The 15,738-nt window shown below is 36.8% G+C and overlaps 1 protein-coding gene across 6 annotated transcripts in view; it reads right to left on the reverse strand.

Moving 5' to 3' along the window:
* The window catches only part of ARHGEF28 (Rho guanine nucleotide exchange factor 28), a 136,388-nt gene that overhangs the window by 109,573 nt on the left and 11,077 nt on the right, over positions 1–15,738 (reverse strand). For all 6 annotated transcript variants that reach the window (XR_005553877.1, XM_039320723.1, XM_039320722.1 and 3 more), the window contains exon 2: positions 13,656–13,699. Coding sequence is in view for 4 of the 6 variants with exons in the window: in XM_039320723.1 (XP_039176657.1) it covers positions 13,656–13,699 (44 nt within the window). In the remaining 2 variants the exon portion in view is untranslated. The remainder of the gene's footprint in view (positions 1–13,655; positions 13,700–15,738) is intronic.

Consider the following 15,738-nt stretch of genomic DNA (forward strand, 5'->3'; position numbering starts at 1 on the left):
CAATCTGATTTCTATGTTGACCGTCTGGTGATGTCCATGTGTAGAGCCGTCTCTTGGGTTGTTGGAAAAGAGTGTTTGTTATGACCATAGTATTCTCTTGACAAAATTCTATTAGCCTGTGCCCTGCTTCATTTTGTACTCCAAGGCCAAACTTGCCTGTTATTCCAGTTATCTTTTGGCTTCCTACCTTAGCATTCCAATCCCCCATGATGATAAGGACATCATTTTTTGTTGTTAATTCTATAAGGTGCTGTAGGGCTTCATAGAACCGGTCAATTTCATCCTCTTCAGCACCAGTGGTTGGGGCATAGATTTGGACTATTGTGATATTGAATGGTTTGCCTTGGATTCGAATTGAGATCATTCTGTCATTTTGGGGATTGTATCCCAGTATTGCTTTTCCTATTCTTTTACTGACTATGAAGGCTACTCCATTTCTTCTGAGGGATTCTTGCCCACAGTAGTATACCTGATGGTCATCTGAGTTAAATTCACCCATTCCTGTCCATTTTAGTTTGCTAATTCCTAAGATGTCGATGTTCAGTCTTGTCATCTCTTTTTTGACTACGTCTAACTTGCCTTGATTCATGGATCTTACATTCCAGGTTCCTATGGAGAAAAAAATCTTTACAGCATCGGACTTTCCTTTCACCACCAGATATATCCACAGCTGAGCGTCCTTTCGGCTTTGGCCCAGTCGCTTCATTCTTTCTGGTGCTACTAGTACTAGCCCTCTGCTCTTCCCCAAGCAGAGGGGAAGCATATTGGACACCTTCCGACCTGAGGGGCTCATCTTCCAGGGTCATATCTTTTTTCCTTTTAGTACTGTCCATGGGGTTTTCATGGCAAAGATACTGGAGTGGTTTGCCATTTCCTTCTCCAGTTTCTACATGTCTGCTTTTTTTGTTCCTGATCTTGCCACATTTTAAAATTTTTAAGTTTCTAAATTGCCTTACAATATTTAAATTGATTTCTGAAAACTCTGTGATATTATGATCCTCTAAAATAATAAAGAAAGCAGTCTTACCTCCTCTGTTAACATATAAAATTATGTGATATCCTTCCCCCATGAATAGGTCACAAATTACAAAGAAAAGAAGCATCACAAGAAGAAGTACACACCCCTGTCATCATTCAGGCAGTCCTTGATTTACAACCCATTCACTTAACAATGGTTTGAGCATCAGAAAGAATGTTTTATGGCCTGTAAAGTATTTCCAACCATTGCAAAACATTGGACTTCCCCAACTATGGTCAGGGTGAATGTGATCTTGGTGCTGGGCAACCTGTTTACATCTATGACCAGTTAACAAATGCCCTGTGATCACGTGATCACTATTTACAATCTTCTCTGCTGGCTTTCCCAGAAAGTCAGTCGGGAAGCCAGAAGGAAAGGATGCAATCTGCTACCATCTGCCAAGAGGATTCCCTCTCGTGTCTGGGGCTAAGTGAAAGAACTGCTTGCCCAAAGATTTCAAGTTCCCTCTTTTGTATGATAGAACTGAAAACCTTGGGCACAAAGCACCTTCAGAGTAAAATCCTGAGCATGGTGGGACAGGGAGACCCCCAAATTTCCCAAGCAGGTTTCCACATGGTAGTGGACGCCATAGCTTGTGCCAGGCTTTCAGGGCCTCCTTAACCTTTAAGGCACTCCTAAACTTTGCTTAACAACCCATGAGATTGCTTAATTACCACAACTGAGAATGCCAGGAACACAATCATTAAGCAAAACAACTATTTAACAACTAAATCTTTCAACAACCGGACTTTCCAGTCCTAATTTTATCTTAAATCAAGGATTACTGTAGTCAGGGAAGGACTACCCCTAAATTTTGAACAAAGTCACCATGAGAGAGTCCAGTATACAGAGAAAATACTGCATAAGTAGAGTACTTAGGCCGCCAATCTACAGGATCATTCTCCTGCAGTGCTCAGGCAGACTAAGTTCCAAAGCACTCTACAACAGCAGTTCTCAACCTGTGGGTCGTGACCCCATTTGGGGTGGAACGACCATTTCACGGGGGTCACCAAACAATGCAGTCCGCCATTTTTTCCCCTTTTCCTTAGCTGTGCTACTCCCTTTTATTCTATTGGCTTTTGAAAGCCAATAGAATAGACTCTCTTGAATAGAGTCTAATTATATTGGCTTTCAAAAGCCAATAGGAATTATCCAGGCTGTCTCTGCCCTGATGAGCCCGCCAAAAGTCCCATTCTGCAAACGGTGCTGCAAGTTGTCTGCAGCGAAGGTGAGCTGTCTGGAAGTTTCCACCCCTCCCTGCTGAGCAACTACTAAAAATGTAAGTAAAAGAGGGCCAGGGGTGGGAGGGGGGAGGCCGGCAGGCGCAGGGAGGGTTGCTGGAGCGCGTGGGGCCCAGCGGGTGCCTTACCTCCCTTGGGCTGGGCCAGCTGATGGCCCAGCCTGTGGTCGGCCTGCTCCATCTCTGCCGCTTGCCAGCTACGCCTCGGCCGGCGCAGAGGGTGGCACCACACATGCGTGGCACTCCCAGGCAGGGAAAGTCCTCGACTTACAACCGGTTGGGTAGTCCTCAACTTATGACCGGTTGGGTAGTCCTCGACTTACGACCGGTTGGGGGTCGCGGCATTAAAAAGGTTGAGAACCACTCCTCTACAATGACCATTGGAAGAAGCCCTAAGAGTCTATAAGTAAGAATTGTTGCTCAGACAAAAGTGACTCAGACCTGGTCAAGTTGCCTTGGACAGTGACTAAGAACAATAGGGTCTATTGCAGGAGCCATTTCCACAAGTATAAAGGTTGTCAATGGAAGCCAGGAACTTAGATCTTGTGCTCAACTGGGTCCAGTGCCATCACTGAGCAAAAACTATGTATATAAATGGACATAACTGAGAAGCAACTCAGATTTGGACACAATTCCATTCTGAAAAATCTGGCTTTAGATTACAATTATCCCAGGACACATCTGCTTCGGAGAGCCAGTTTGGTATAATGGTTAAAGACATCAGGCTAGAATCCAGGAGTTCTAGTCCTCCCTTAGGCAAGAAGACAGCTAGGTGACCTGGGCCAGTCACTCTCTCTCTGCCCTAAGCACCAGGCAATGGCAAACCACTTCAAAAATCTTGCTAAGAAAACAGAGTCAAAACTGCAGACTCAAAGGCAGGCACCCACACTCATCCACCCACCCACCCACCCACACAAACAGACACACATCACACACACTATCTGCCTTAGGGACTTAGGGGCAATTTTATTGAAGAAGTGGTTTTTAAAAAGTACTATTTCTATACAGACATATTAAAAAATAATTCTGGATGTACTTAAAGTAGCTCTAGGATCCCAACCACAGTGCTTGGCAATGTTGCTTACCTAGCTTATTCCCTGATGCAACCTACAAACTGAGAATATAACTTCACATTCCCTAATTAACTGGGCGATTCAGAAGACACAGGGATTTGCACCTGCTCTTTGATCCTTTTCTTTGTCTACCCTCCCTTTTCCATCTGTTTGGCACGCCTACAATTCTGCTCACTATAGATGGATATTGAAAAAACATAGAAAGATCTAAGATCTATCTTCTTATTTTAGGTTGCAAAATTGCAACCATTGGCTATCCATTATATTTCTGAATATCTAGAATAATAGCTCTATACCCAACTATTTCATGTTTAACTATGGCTTGTAGATTATATTCCATCTACACTTATGACTCCTTTTTCACTTTTTTTAATCTTAGCATCAAATTAAGAAATACCTACATTTCTCTATATTTTGAATTATAGATGAAAGATGATTATAGTCAGTTATCCTTTCTCAGCCAGACTTTCGGTTTTATCGTTCTGTAATTACCAATAATTATAAGCTACAAGGATGAACTCCAATGCCATATTTGGCTTTCACATTTATCCACATCTTCCCACTTTGATATATCTGTAAAACACAAACTGTGCATATGGGTCCAAATAGATCAAGATGTTTCCATCCAAATCACAACTACTGTTCAGTAGCCAGCAATTCAAAGCTGAGAGATTTCCAGACTGCTCCTTCAATAGCTGCCATATGAATGGCAGAGAATGAATTCCGTCTACAGGAATCTGCTTACATTGTGGATATTATTTATTTCTCCATAACTTTTTCATTCTTTGATTTCCCTTGTTATATCTGAACTAGCTTATTACAACAAAATGAGAACTGTAACCATTATTTTCCATAAAAACTCTATGCCTTGTGTGCTTACTTTAAAAGACCATAGTTTAAAAAAGTATTCTTGTCCCTCTCTCTCTCTAGGCACCAGTAACCTGATCTAGAAAAGAACTAAAAGTAAACATCTATTTCAAGTACTGTACACTTTGGAGAAACTCACAAGCACTTTCTGAGTAAAACCAAAAAAACCAAGACTATTTCAAAATTTGTCCCAGATGTTATGACTAAAATCATTTCAAAGGGAGGATAGATTCATACTTTGCAGTAAAAGCTAACTAAATCTTATGTGAACATACTGGCTAATATGGCAGAAAATTTTAGAAATTCTGTCCACTTCATCTCAGTTATGTTACTCATTATTGGATGTGTATAGCGAAAGAGATCTATAAAATATAATAGATATAGACAGTAATTATAATTTACTATTTACTATTATTGCAACAATTGTATCATTCTATTAATTTTTAGTTACCGTATATGCCGGTGTATAAGGCGACTTCCGCAAGCGTTAAAATTGGCGCCAAAGACGGGGGTCGTCTTATACGCCAAGTCGTCTTATACGCCGGAAATACTGGTAGTTTCCGGCGTATAAGACGACGTTCTAGGAATGCGACTCGGTGCCAAAGACGGGGGTCGTCTTATACGCCGGGTCGCCTTGTATGCCGGCATATACGGTATAATTCAAATTATTCATAGCAATAATTTTTACAGCTATTTGAGTTTATCACAGGCAATGTTGTATTAGGGAGCCAAGTGACAAATAATTTAAAGAAAACATTATCCAATTCAAGTCAAAGGATATAAAAATAAATTTCTTAGTGTCATCTGCAAATTTGATGAGTTCCCCTTCTATTCCTTCATCTAAGACATTTATGAAGCTATTGAAGAGTACTGGGCCTAAGAAGGAACCTTGTGGCACCCCATTGTTTACTTCCCTCCATGAAGATGTAGTACCATTAAGAACTACTCGTTGAGTATGGTTTGTCAGCCCATTATAAATCCATCTGGTGGTGATGCTGTTTATCCCACATTTTTCTAATTTACCAAGACCAAGCAGTTAATGGATCAAACAGTTAAAAGGGCAGTTAATGAATCAAGCAGTTAAACATTTGTTCGTTTAGACTTGCAAGTTTCTGTTAATTTGGCTTTACAATAAAGTAGAATTAGTTCATCTAATTGAGTTTTCTGTCTGGTTTATTGGGAGGGCTAATGAGCTGGGATGACTGATGGGGGGGCCTGCCTCATCTCCTATAGCAGACTACCTTTCCATCAGGCTTTACAGCCAGGACTATAAACCTCAACTCTAAAAGCACCTTACCTTTTATTCAGAAATTGTCTTACTTGACTTCAGGTTAGAATTCATAATGAACTAGAAGGAGCATTGCAATAGCCAGACAGTGAAGTCTAGCTGGCAAAGTCTCTCCAGAAAAAGGAGAGACTATGATTTCCCCCACTTTTATGCTAGACAGCTGCTTCTTGTGATAGACTACAGAAACTGAGGTTTTTGTGGTTGACTTGTGAATTAAGCAGCTGGGAGGCAAGAGATTTCAACCAACCTCATAATGTAGGACGTAAGGGTCACTGAGCCTTATTTCTTAATCACTTTCAGAAATTTATTTGTTTGTTAGTTTGTTGACTACCCAACTTACCATAGAGTAACTGTACAACACACACACGCACACAAATAAGTTAATGCCAACTGCTAAAATCCAATTACAGATAGAAAGGGCAGGATGGGGGAGAGGTGGGATCTGTTGTTACTCAATGAACCATCTATCCTGTGATGTGCCAAGCTAACTGGTAGACCCAGATCTTTAGGCCTTTACAAAAGGAGGGTTGGGACCAACTTCACATCAGGGGACAAAATGTTCCAGAGGGCAGGTGAAACAGCAGAGAAGGCTGTTTCTGGACCCCCCTAGCTGGAATGATAGTGCTGACAGGGCCTTTAGCATGCCTCCTCTGCCAGTCCGGGCAGGGGGGCAATTCTTAACTACATATTTAGCTATTAAGAACTTTCCCAATGACATGTTTTACAGCACTGCTTGAGTTTTGTTTTCAGTCCTTAGAAAAAGAAGTTTTAAATCCAAGTTTAAGAATATTTTTGGAATAAACAGTAAAAGGATAATTAGAGCATTGATTTTGGAAAGTTACAAATCAAGTAAAAGTCTAGATGGATTTGAAATAAGATTTTGAAATTAATTATAAGACTCTTTCCTATGAGAAAACACTGCTTTTCATTCTTTTTTTAAAAAACATGATAGAATGGGACTTTGAAAGTTGGACGACACTAGGAACTAATGATTACAATTTAAAGGAGGAGAGCACTTAAATTTGACTTACTAACAGAAAACAGAACAAAATATTGGCGTATATTAATATTGGAGTACTGAAGGATATTTGGAAACAACCGAACCAAAAGTTAATTTTGAAAGTGTCCGTCATTATAAACAGACTGTATAAAAAAGAAGAGAAGCAAGTTCTACTGAACAAGACTGAGAGTGGTTTGCAAGTGGATTTAAAAATAACAGGCTACTGTACAAGAACAAAATACTACATTGGGTGTATAAATGAAACTGGCTCATGTCCTAATAATTAAAAGGGATACATAAATAACAAACTAAAAGAGTGACCTGGCATATAAAAGAAGTTTCTTAAAGTTTTGAAAGATTTTGTGAGAAAAGAAAAAAAATGAAGTCAAGTTCTAGCGCAGCATTTGAAGGAATTAAAAATCAGATTGTTAAAAGTAAAAAGAAGAAATACAAAGTTGATTTATTTCATTAAAATTAAAATAAATATTGTTATCTGTGGTAACCTCAATGGACTTTTGCTGACCAGGACTGAAAGGCGAGGCTTTAAACATTTTATTTATAAATATAAGATGAGACATGAGATCATTTTTGTATTTTAAGAGGTGACAAAATTGTTATACCTGTGATGAAGATGGAAATCATTCTTTATATATATATTTCTTTTTCTTTATTCTTTTTCTTTCTTTTCTATATTTCTAATGTTTTTCCTTCTTTTCTGTACTATTTTTTATTCTTTAACATTTTAGATATCAGTAGATTGAAATCAACAAAAAAAGAAATAGTGTTGCTTTCACACTCAGGCAGCATATAGCAAATCAGCATCTGACTACTATGCACTCAGTGACCCAATAGAGATAGTCCTCAACTTTCAGCTACAATTGAGCCCCAAATTTCTATTGCTAATCAAGACAGCTGTTTTGCCCCATTTTATGACCTTTCTTGCCACTGTTGTTAATTGAATCACTGCAGTTGTTAAGCTAGTAACATAGTTGTTAAATTAATCTGGCTTTCCCATTGACTTTGCTTAAAGTAATCACAGGACCCTGGGACACTGCAACCGTCATAAATATGAACCAGTTGCTCCTGAATTTTTATCATATGACCACAGGGATGCTGCAATGGTCAAGTCACTTTTTTCAATGCCATTATAACTTTGAACAGTCACTAAATCAATGGTCGTAAGTTGAGTCTACCTGTAATATCAAGTATACTTCACAAAAAATTCTTCAATGTGATGGTTACCCAAGTTTATGCTCCAATTCCCAATGCAAAAGAAAAAGAATTTGACAAATTTTATGGTCAAGTTCTAATTGAATTTAACAAAACTTGTTAGCAAAGTTTGGAATGCCAAACTCGTAAATAGTACAGAAAAAATGTAGTTGGACAACATGATTAGGAAATCAAAATGAAACAAAAGAACTTAATCAGTTTCTGTCAATCCAATAATTTTTTTCCTGCTAACAGTTTTCAAATAATCAAAATAATGCCTTTTTACATGGACATCATCAGATAGAACACATAGAAATGAAATTCACTTTATATTGCTATAAGGAGGTAGATGAATTCAGTTTTAACAAAATAGGCATAACCAGAAGACTACAAAACAGATCATAGCCTGATTATGTACAATTTTTAAATCAAGATAAAGCACAAGAACAAAGATAACCATGCTATGATCTTGAACACATACCAAACATTTACACTTCTTTTTTGAAGTTTATTGTAATATAAATTACAAATGAAAATAAAGATCAGAAAAAAGGTAAAAGGAGATGTAAGATAAAAAGAAATAAAAATGCAACTCCACATCTTTAATCTGAATATACTTTTATTTCTCTTGAATCTATACAAGAGCATTCTTAAAATAATTTAATTAGAAAAACTGCATACGACTAGATATTGTATAAGATTAATTTTTGAATATAAATCTGTAGAAACTATAAATACTGTTTGCAGTAAATACAGGTGGACTTATGACCACAACTGAGCCCAAAATTTATGTTGCTAAGTGAGAAATTTGTTAAGTGAGTTTTCTCCCATTTTACGACTTTTCTTGCCACATTTATTAAGTGAATCACTGCAGTTGTTAAGTGAGTAATGTGGTTGTTAGGTGAATCTGGCTTCCCAGTTGACTTTGTTCATCAGAAGACTGCAAAAGGTGATCACGTGACCTCGGAACACTGCAACCATCATAAATATGAAGCAGTTGTCAAACATCCAAATGTAAATCACGTGACCCTGGGGATGCTGCAAAGGCCATAAGTGTGAAAAATGGTCATAAATCACTTTTTTCACTGCAGTTGTAACTTTGAACTGTCACTAAATGAACTGTTGTGAGTCAAGGACTACCTGTACTTGTATCTTTACAAATGTCATTAGAGCATTTATTATTTAAATTGTACTGCTAGGTAGGACCAGTAATAAAATATATTCTGCTTGAACAAGAACAGAGAAATTACAAGAAAGATCTTGGTAAAATTTGATCATTCGTAACTAACCAATAAAAATACTTCACCCTTCTCCAATCTGGATGTAGCACAGGGTTATACTGAAATTCCCAAAGTTTGTAAATCAAAATGTGCTCCCTGGGACTGTAGGAATTAAAGGCATCCATTTAGGAACTGATTCTATTTTATTTTGCTTAGCCTTGAGTAAACTAAAGCCAACAGAGGAAAAATTGGAAAAGGAAAGATTAACTGCAGAGTACAAAGAGATCAAAAGAACTTTTCAATTTATAGAAGGAACATAAAGCGATTATACATATCACCTAATAGCTAACTATCAACTTTTGTCATTTAGTCTAGAAGTATGTTGACATTTGACAAAAGAACTTTTTTAATTGGTTCATACAATTCCCATTAGCTGAACACTATTTGCAATGCAACATCAAGGTTTCCTCTGAACTTAAGCAAGTTTACATTTATTTCAACAAGGCATAAGCACTGACCAGATCTTCCAAGTTTAAATGGCTTTGAAAGGTCATCCACATTCTCAGAACATGCCACCATTGCTGTTGCCAAATGAATGCTATCATATTTTAAAACATCAAAACCAGTAAGGATGTATTAATATATAAATTTATTTAATTTTATGCTGTAAAAGAATAGACAAATGAATAAAATAAAAACTTGTCACTTTAAATGTACACTAATCAGCCTTCATTAAAAGGAAATTTTGCTGCATTCAGCCATCAAAAAAATACCATTATGCATATACCCACATACACACACATATATGACACAGAGAAACATCACACTCTAATTTGAATATATATATATGCATGGAAAAGAAAAAGAATCCTGCGAATTCACAAGACGGATGGCATAAGGAACAAAGCTGTTATAGAATCTAGTAGTTCTGCTATAAATACTTTGAAACCTCCTCCCAGAGGGGAGCAACAGAAACAGACCCTGAACTCTCTAATAATGTTTCGAGATCTAAGCACATAGTGCTTGTAAGCAGTATCCTGAATAATGGGAAACAAGCTTCCTATAATCTTCTCAACTATAATCTTCTCACTCTCTGTATGGACCTTCTATTTGAGGCACTGCTACCGGTACCACCAAAATAAACAGTGATGCCGTTTGTTAAAACGCTTTCAATTGTGCCTCTGTAAAAGGTGCCCAGGACAGAAAGAGAAAGATGTGCTCTCTTCATCCAACGCAAAAAATGCAAATGCTGGTTTGCACACTTCACTAAAGATAACGTATGAAGAAACCAAGTCAGATTGTTAGTTATCTGCTCCCCCAGGTACTTAATACTATTGACCACCTCCACAGCTGCAGCCTTAATACAAAGTGGAGTATGACTATGCCAATATCAATAGATTAATTTGTCTTCAATTATTTACTTGTACCAAATTGTATGGTATAGTATAGTATACTATAGTTTATTATTACTATAGTATAGTAAAACAAAAACAAAGACAGATCACTGCATTATTTCCTGTTAAAGATCTAACTTTTATACTGTAAATGTGAAATTAAAAAAAACTGAAAAACAAAAATTAAAATCACAATGCTCTGCTACTCCAAATCTTAAATTTGGGAATATTTATTCCCATGCATTGTCTCTATTAATATCACCAAAGTTACAGTATTACTAAGCAGAGACATCAACAGAATCAGAACTCATTATTTAAATGTAATTTAAATGTAAATGGTTTTTAGAAACAATGAAAATGCACAGGTTTTGCACTTAATTGCAATAAAATCATACTCTGTATATTCAAAAAAGCAAGTAAATCTATTTCCAACAGATGTGTTACTGTCCCATTCCCATCCCATTTTACATCCCCAAGCAATTTACTAATACTACAATGTAACTAGTATCTTACAGGCATCATATAATTTCCTCCAAACAAAGAAGATGTTTGTTAAAATCCTGTTAATTTCAGACCTATGCATTTCACATTCCTGGTATCATTATATTCAACAATGTAATTTGAAATTCATATGTTCATCCTTTGATGATTTCCTTGCTAACTTTTAAGTTGAGATTTTCATTAATTCACACTTTGAACAAGTAAAAACTGAAATGATATTTTGTTCCATTTCTGCTGGGTGCCGTATTGACAAATGAAATCATCACCCTTACTATCTTTCTCTCCCTCTATACCCCCCAAATAAAACAGAAGTCACATGTGTATCATCTTTTTACGCTTTGGTGAATTCTATGCCACGTAATAGAAAGATTGAAACTCAAGTAGATTATTTTCACCATCTCCATCTTACACAAATATTATGATTCATTGAAATCTTCAAACTCCAAATGTATAAGATTTCAGCCAAACACAGCAAGTCAGTAATCTATTCAAGGAAAACAGACAAAAGGACTACTTTCTCTGATTGTGTTTCCCATGAAGATATACTAATAAGGCAGGAGTTTCTCTAATGGAAGGAATCCCAGGGCTCTATATACTGCATTAGAAGGCAATTACTGGGGCATTTCTGCCACAGGTTATTGCTGTTTCATCAGTAGAGTACAATTGTGACTGATTTCCATCTGTATATCTGTTTATACAAGGTCAGGTTGCCCACATTCAATTGTCAAGTGATTAAATTTTTATAGTCTTCCTTAGTACAATTCCTTCAAAATTTGACTACCAACTATAACATCCACTGGCTGTGCTTACTAGGAATGATGGATTTTGTGATCCAAGATTTTCAAAGTGTACTCATCATTAGAATATGTTGTTCTAAATCGTTTTTACTGGACATTCTATTTATTTGTAAAGTTTATTGGCCGCCTATCTTACCACAGAATTTATTTTCTTATTTATATAATTTTGAACAGAAATGTAACTGATTTAAGAATATAGTCAACAATCCAAGTGATGGCAGCATAGTCAAGCTGCATATTCAAAAATTGTAGCACTAACAGTATTACTCTCTATATATTAAGTTAGAAATATTTCCCCACTCATTTAGATATTAATTCCATTATTTTATCAAAATAGTTTCCACATTTCATTCTACCTGGTGGAGATGGTTCCCTCCCTCACTCCATATTTCTGCTCCTGGTCTGTTTGTTCTTAGTTTATCATCTATTAAAGGGGTATTTTGATTTTCACCCACACCATCCTGCTGGCCAGTGGCAAAAGATTACAAGAACGTAATTCAACACATCTGACCATTATAGCTTGTTTCACATTCCATGATTCAAAAATGATTAAAACCTTCACTTAGCATCTGTATGAATTGAGACATTATGCTTAGCATGTCATTCTTGCTAGTAGAATGTATTTAAAATTAGTGCCTTAATGAAGCCTGATTTATTAGCCTTTCCCATTCTGCCATCACCTTCAGACAATATACGGTTAACCTAACACATTTGGAGTGAATCTTCTGGTTAAGATATATCAATTAAGTAAAATACTCTCAAATTTAAATGATTATACTGGTTAATCTACTTCTCTCAACACATAACAAATCTTTAGAGATTAAAAATAAGTTCTTAATTAATCTATTGATTTTTAAAAGACTGATTTTTTTTCTTATAAAATACAAAGAAACATAAACATGCATTCATTTTTTAAAATTAAATATGCTTTTTAATCCCCAGAAATATTGCAACTACTCCAAAGCAGGTGCTTTAAGGTTTCTTTAATCTGATATGATCCTTGATTATAGTAGGCGAGGGAAGAATGAAGACAGTCGACATAGTTCTAGGACTCCTATCAGAATTTGGCATCTTGTTCCTTTTGCCTACATATTTCCCTATTTTGAACCACAGGAATTAATTTATTCATATAAAAATTACATCTTGCCATTAAAGTACACATAGACCATTAAAGCTCAGAGCTATTAAAATAAGCTTAATTCAACATCAATTACAAAAATAGAAAATAGGGAGATACAGCAAGAAAAATCATGCACTAAATATCAAGTTACATTTCTGGAGAAACACCTTTCTAAACCATATCTTCACTACATTAAGAAATATTATTTTAAAAAAATGCCAAAGCAGCCTCTCAAATATATGTACATGTCTTAAACATACTCCTAATTCCAGAATCTGCTAAAACTTTAACTCCAAAGAGCGCTCTTCTCTCATTCTTTTAAATTCTGAACTTAATGGTTATATGGGGCCTCCTGTAATGCATGTTACTTTACTCACTTCATCACACTAAAAATTATCCCAATAGCATTGAGAGTCTCCTGCCCATTGTGCTGGAAGAAGTAAAGGGGATAATAATTCTGCTCTAATGGTATCAATTACATCATGCACTATCCAGCAGTAGCCTTTCCCTATGAAGTAGTGATTTGAAGTTCTTCATTTGAGTGAAATCTGGAGATATTAAAATAATGGGTATCTATTTGCAATGATGCCTATGTATCATGGTTTAAAACATTTTCTGTCCTAATACAATTACATCAATTCATGACTCCATTTTAAGTTTAAAATAGTTTAAATTATCTTTAAGTACAAACCAGTTTACATTATCTTTAAGTACAAATATCTGGATACCACAATGTGAAAGTTACTTCAAGAACAATGAAAAACAGTGTACATACAAGGCATGGCCAGTTAGAATGAGACAGCAGCATTCAATAGCTTGCAGATTCTGTCAAGCAAGACACAATATTTTGCTTCATTCATGCTTCCTTTCAATGAACTTCTGTTCAAAACAAAATAAAATGACATAAGTCTAAAGTTGTGGAACTTACATAAAGAGGTGCTTCAGTGCAGCTCAATTCCATCATTGCAGCATCTGCGAACAGAGCAAACCAAGGTAATTATCATACACTTAATTGAAAAGCTTGATACTATACTGTGTGGATAGTCAATGATATTAAGACCATCACCATGGCATCTGAATAGTTCCACAAGCAATTCTCTGTCCTATACATTTGTGAAAGCAGTCATTCTTTTCATTACATTCCATAAGAAAGAAAACACAACAGGTGCAAAGTTTGGAAAGTTTACAACCATTTTGTACAAAAAAAAAAAACACTTAAAACTGACCGAATTTGCACTATGTCAGGTGATCCAGGTGCCAATAAATTTAATAAACTCTCCATTTGGAGGCTCACTAAATAATGTTTGCCATTTAAATAAATGAAACATTATATAACCTACAGTTTATGTAAGAGAAAAAAGACAGTATTTCCTAATTAGTGAAAAATAATCAGAATTACCGAAAGAATTCAAATTTTCTAACCATGTTTGCCATCATTTAAAAAAATGAAAGTATATTTCATAATGCTATCCTATACTGTACATTAGACAAGTGAAATCGTCTCCGAGCAAAATTATAAACTGACACAAATGTGACATCAGAAGTGCTAATGTCCAAAGAAAACCAAAGTAGAGGAGTTTGGATTCCATAGATACTCTGCCTCTCTTCACATGTTCCTTAAAAAATATTGATTTTACTGGGAAATAGCTTACTGAGAATGCTTACAAAAGAATTAATATTATTGTGTTCAAACTTTCTCAAATGTAAGCACAACTTCCACTCATTTTCAAACCTTCAATAATTCAACCAAACTCATTAACAATGTAACTAGTTATAGATAATTTTATCCCAGCTCTCTTTCTCCATCCTCAGGACTATATGCCTCAGACATAGTAACTGTGATTCAAGACAGTTTATGCAACAGTAAATTTATTATAGGTAATTGTTGTTTAGCAATTGCCTCGTTTAGCAACTATTCACAGTTACAACAGTGATGAAAAAGTAACTTTACGACCAATCTTCACATTTATGACCTTTGCCGGCTGTAAAGCAAAGGAAAACTGAAATAAGATAATAAGCACAGGAACAGTTTCATAGTTAACGTTCCAAAGGAAGACAGATGTTTTTCAGCCTCTAAGTCAATGGTGGCGAACAGGTGCCAGAGGCAACACTCGGAGCCCTCTCTGTGGGCACACGTGCCACTGCCCCAGCCTCGCCTCCCCCCACGACTCCCTCTTCAGCAGCCTCCCTGAAGGAGAGTCACCCCTGAGCATGGCCCACATGGCAGCCAGGTAGCATAGAGAAGACTCTGCCCTCACACCGCATCCTGCACAGTTGATGCTGCAGGGCGCGGGCAGAGGACGTGACTGCCATAGTGCTGCTGGGCTGCCTGGGCGATCTGCGGTGGGCCCTAGAGGCGGTGAGTGGCCCTGCAGGCAGGTGGGGCAGGGGATAGAGGGGTGGATCGGGGACGGGGCAGGGGGTGGGAAAGAGCCAGTTTTTGGGCACTTGGTCTCTAAAAGGTTCGCCATCACTGCTCCATAGTCCTTACTATGTCCATAGCACTCTTCTTAATGGCAACCAGATTATGCCCATCTGCCCCTTTACATGTAAAAAAATAATAAAGGGATCTTAATTTTTAAAGAATGAAGAGCTGACAAACTGCAAATTGCAAGTCTCTAGAATCATTTATATTTCCAAGAATTCCTGTAAGCCCTCGCATTCCAGAGGGCAAGGGGCTTAATGTAGGTGGAGGGAGGGAGCAGGTAGTATTCCAATATATATGACTGGTTCTGTCTCCTTAGCAGTCACTCTGAACAAGAAGCCTACCCAGAAGTCATTTCCTAAGAGTAACCTCAACATGTTCTGAAAATTCTAAATGAGGCTACCAGTTGGAATTGACTTGGAATTCATTATAAAGCTGTACTGGCAGCAAGCTCTACTTAATAGGAGTTGCTTTTCTACATGATTGAACATGTTAAAGAAATTACCCACAATTTCTTACCTAGCACAGAGGAAGTTACTATAAGAAATAAGAATAGGCACAGAATTGGTTACTGGACAGACACATC

The sequence above is a fragment of the Crotalus tigris genome, unplaced genomic scaffold (genome assembly GCF_016545835.1).
Source record: "Crotalus tigris isolate CLP2741 ecotype Arizona unplaced genomic scaffold, ASM1654583v1 scf7180000023687.2574627, whole genome shotgun sequence".
NCBI lineage: Eukaryota > Metazoa > Chordata > Lepidosauria > Squamata > Viperidae > Crotalus > Crotalus tigris.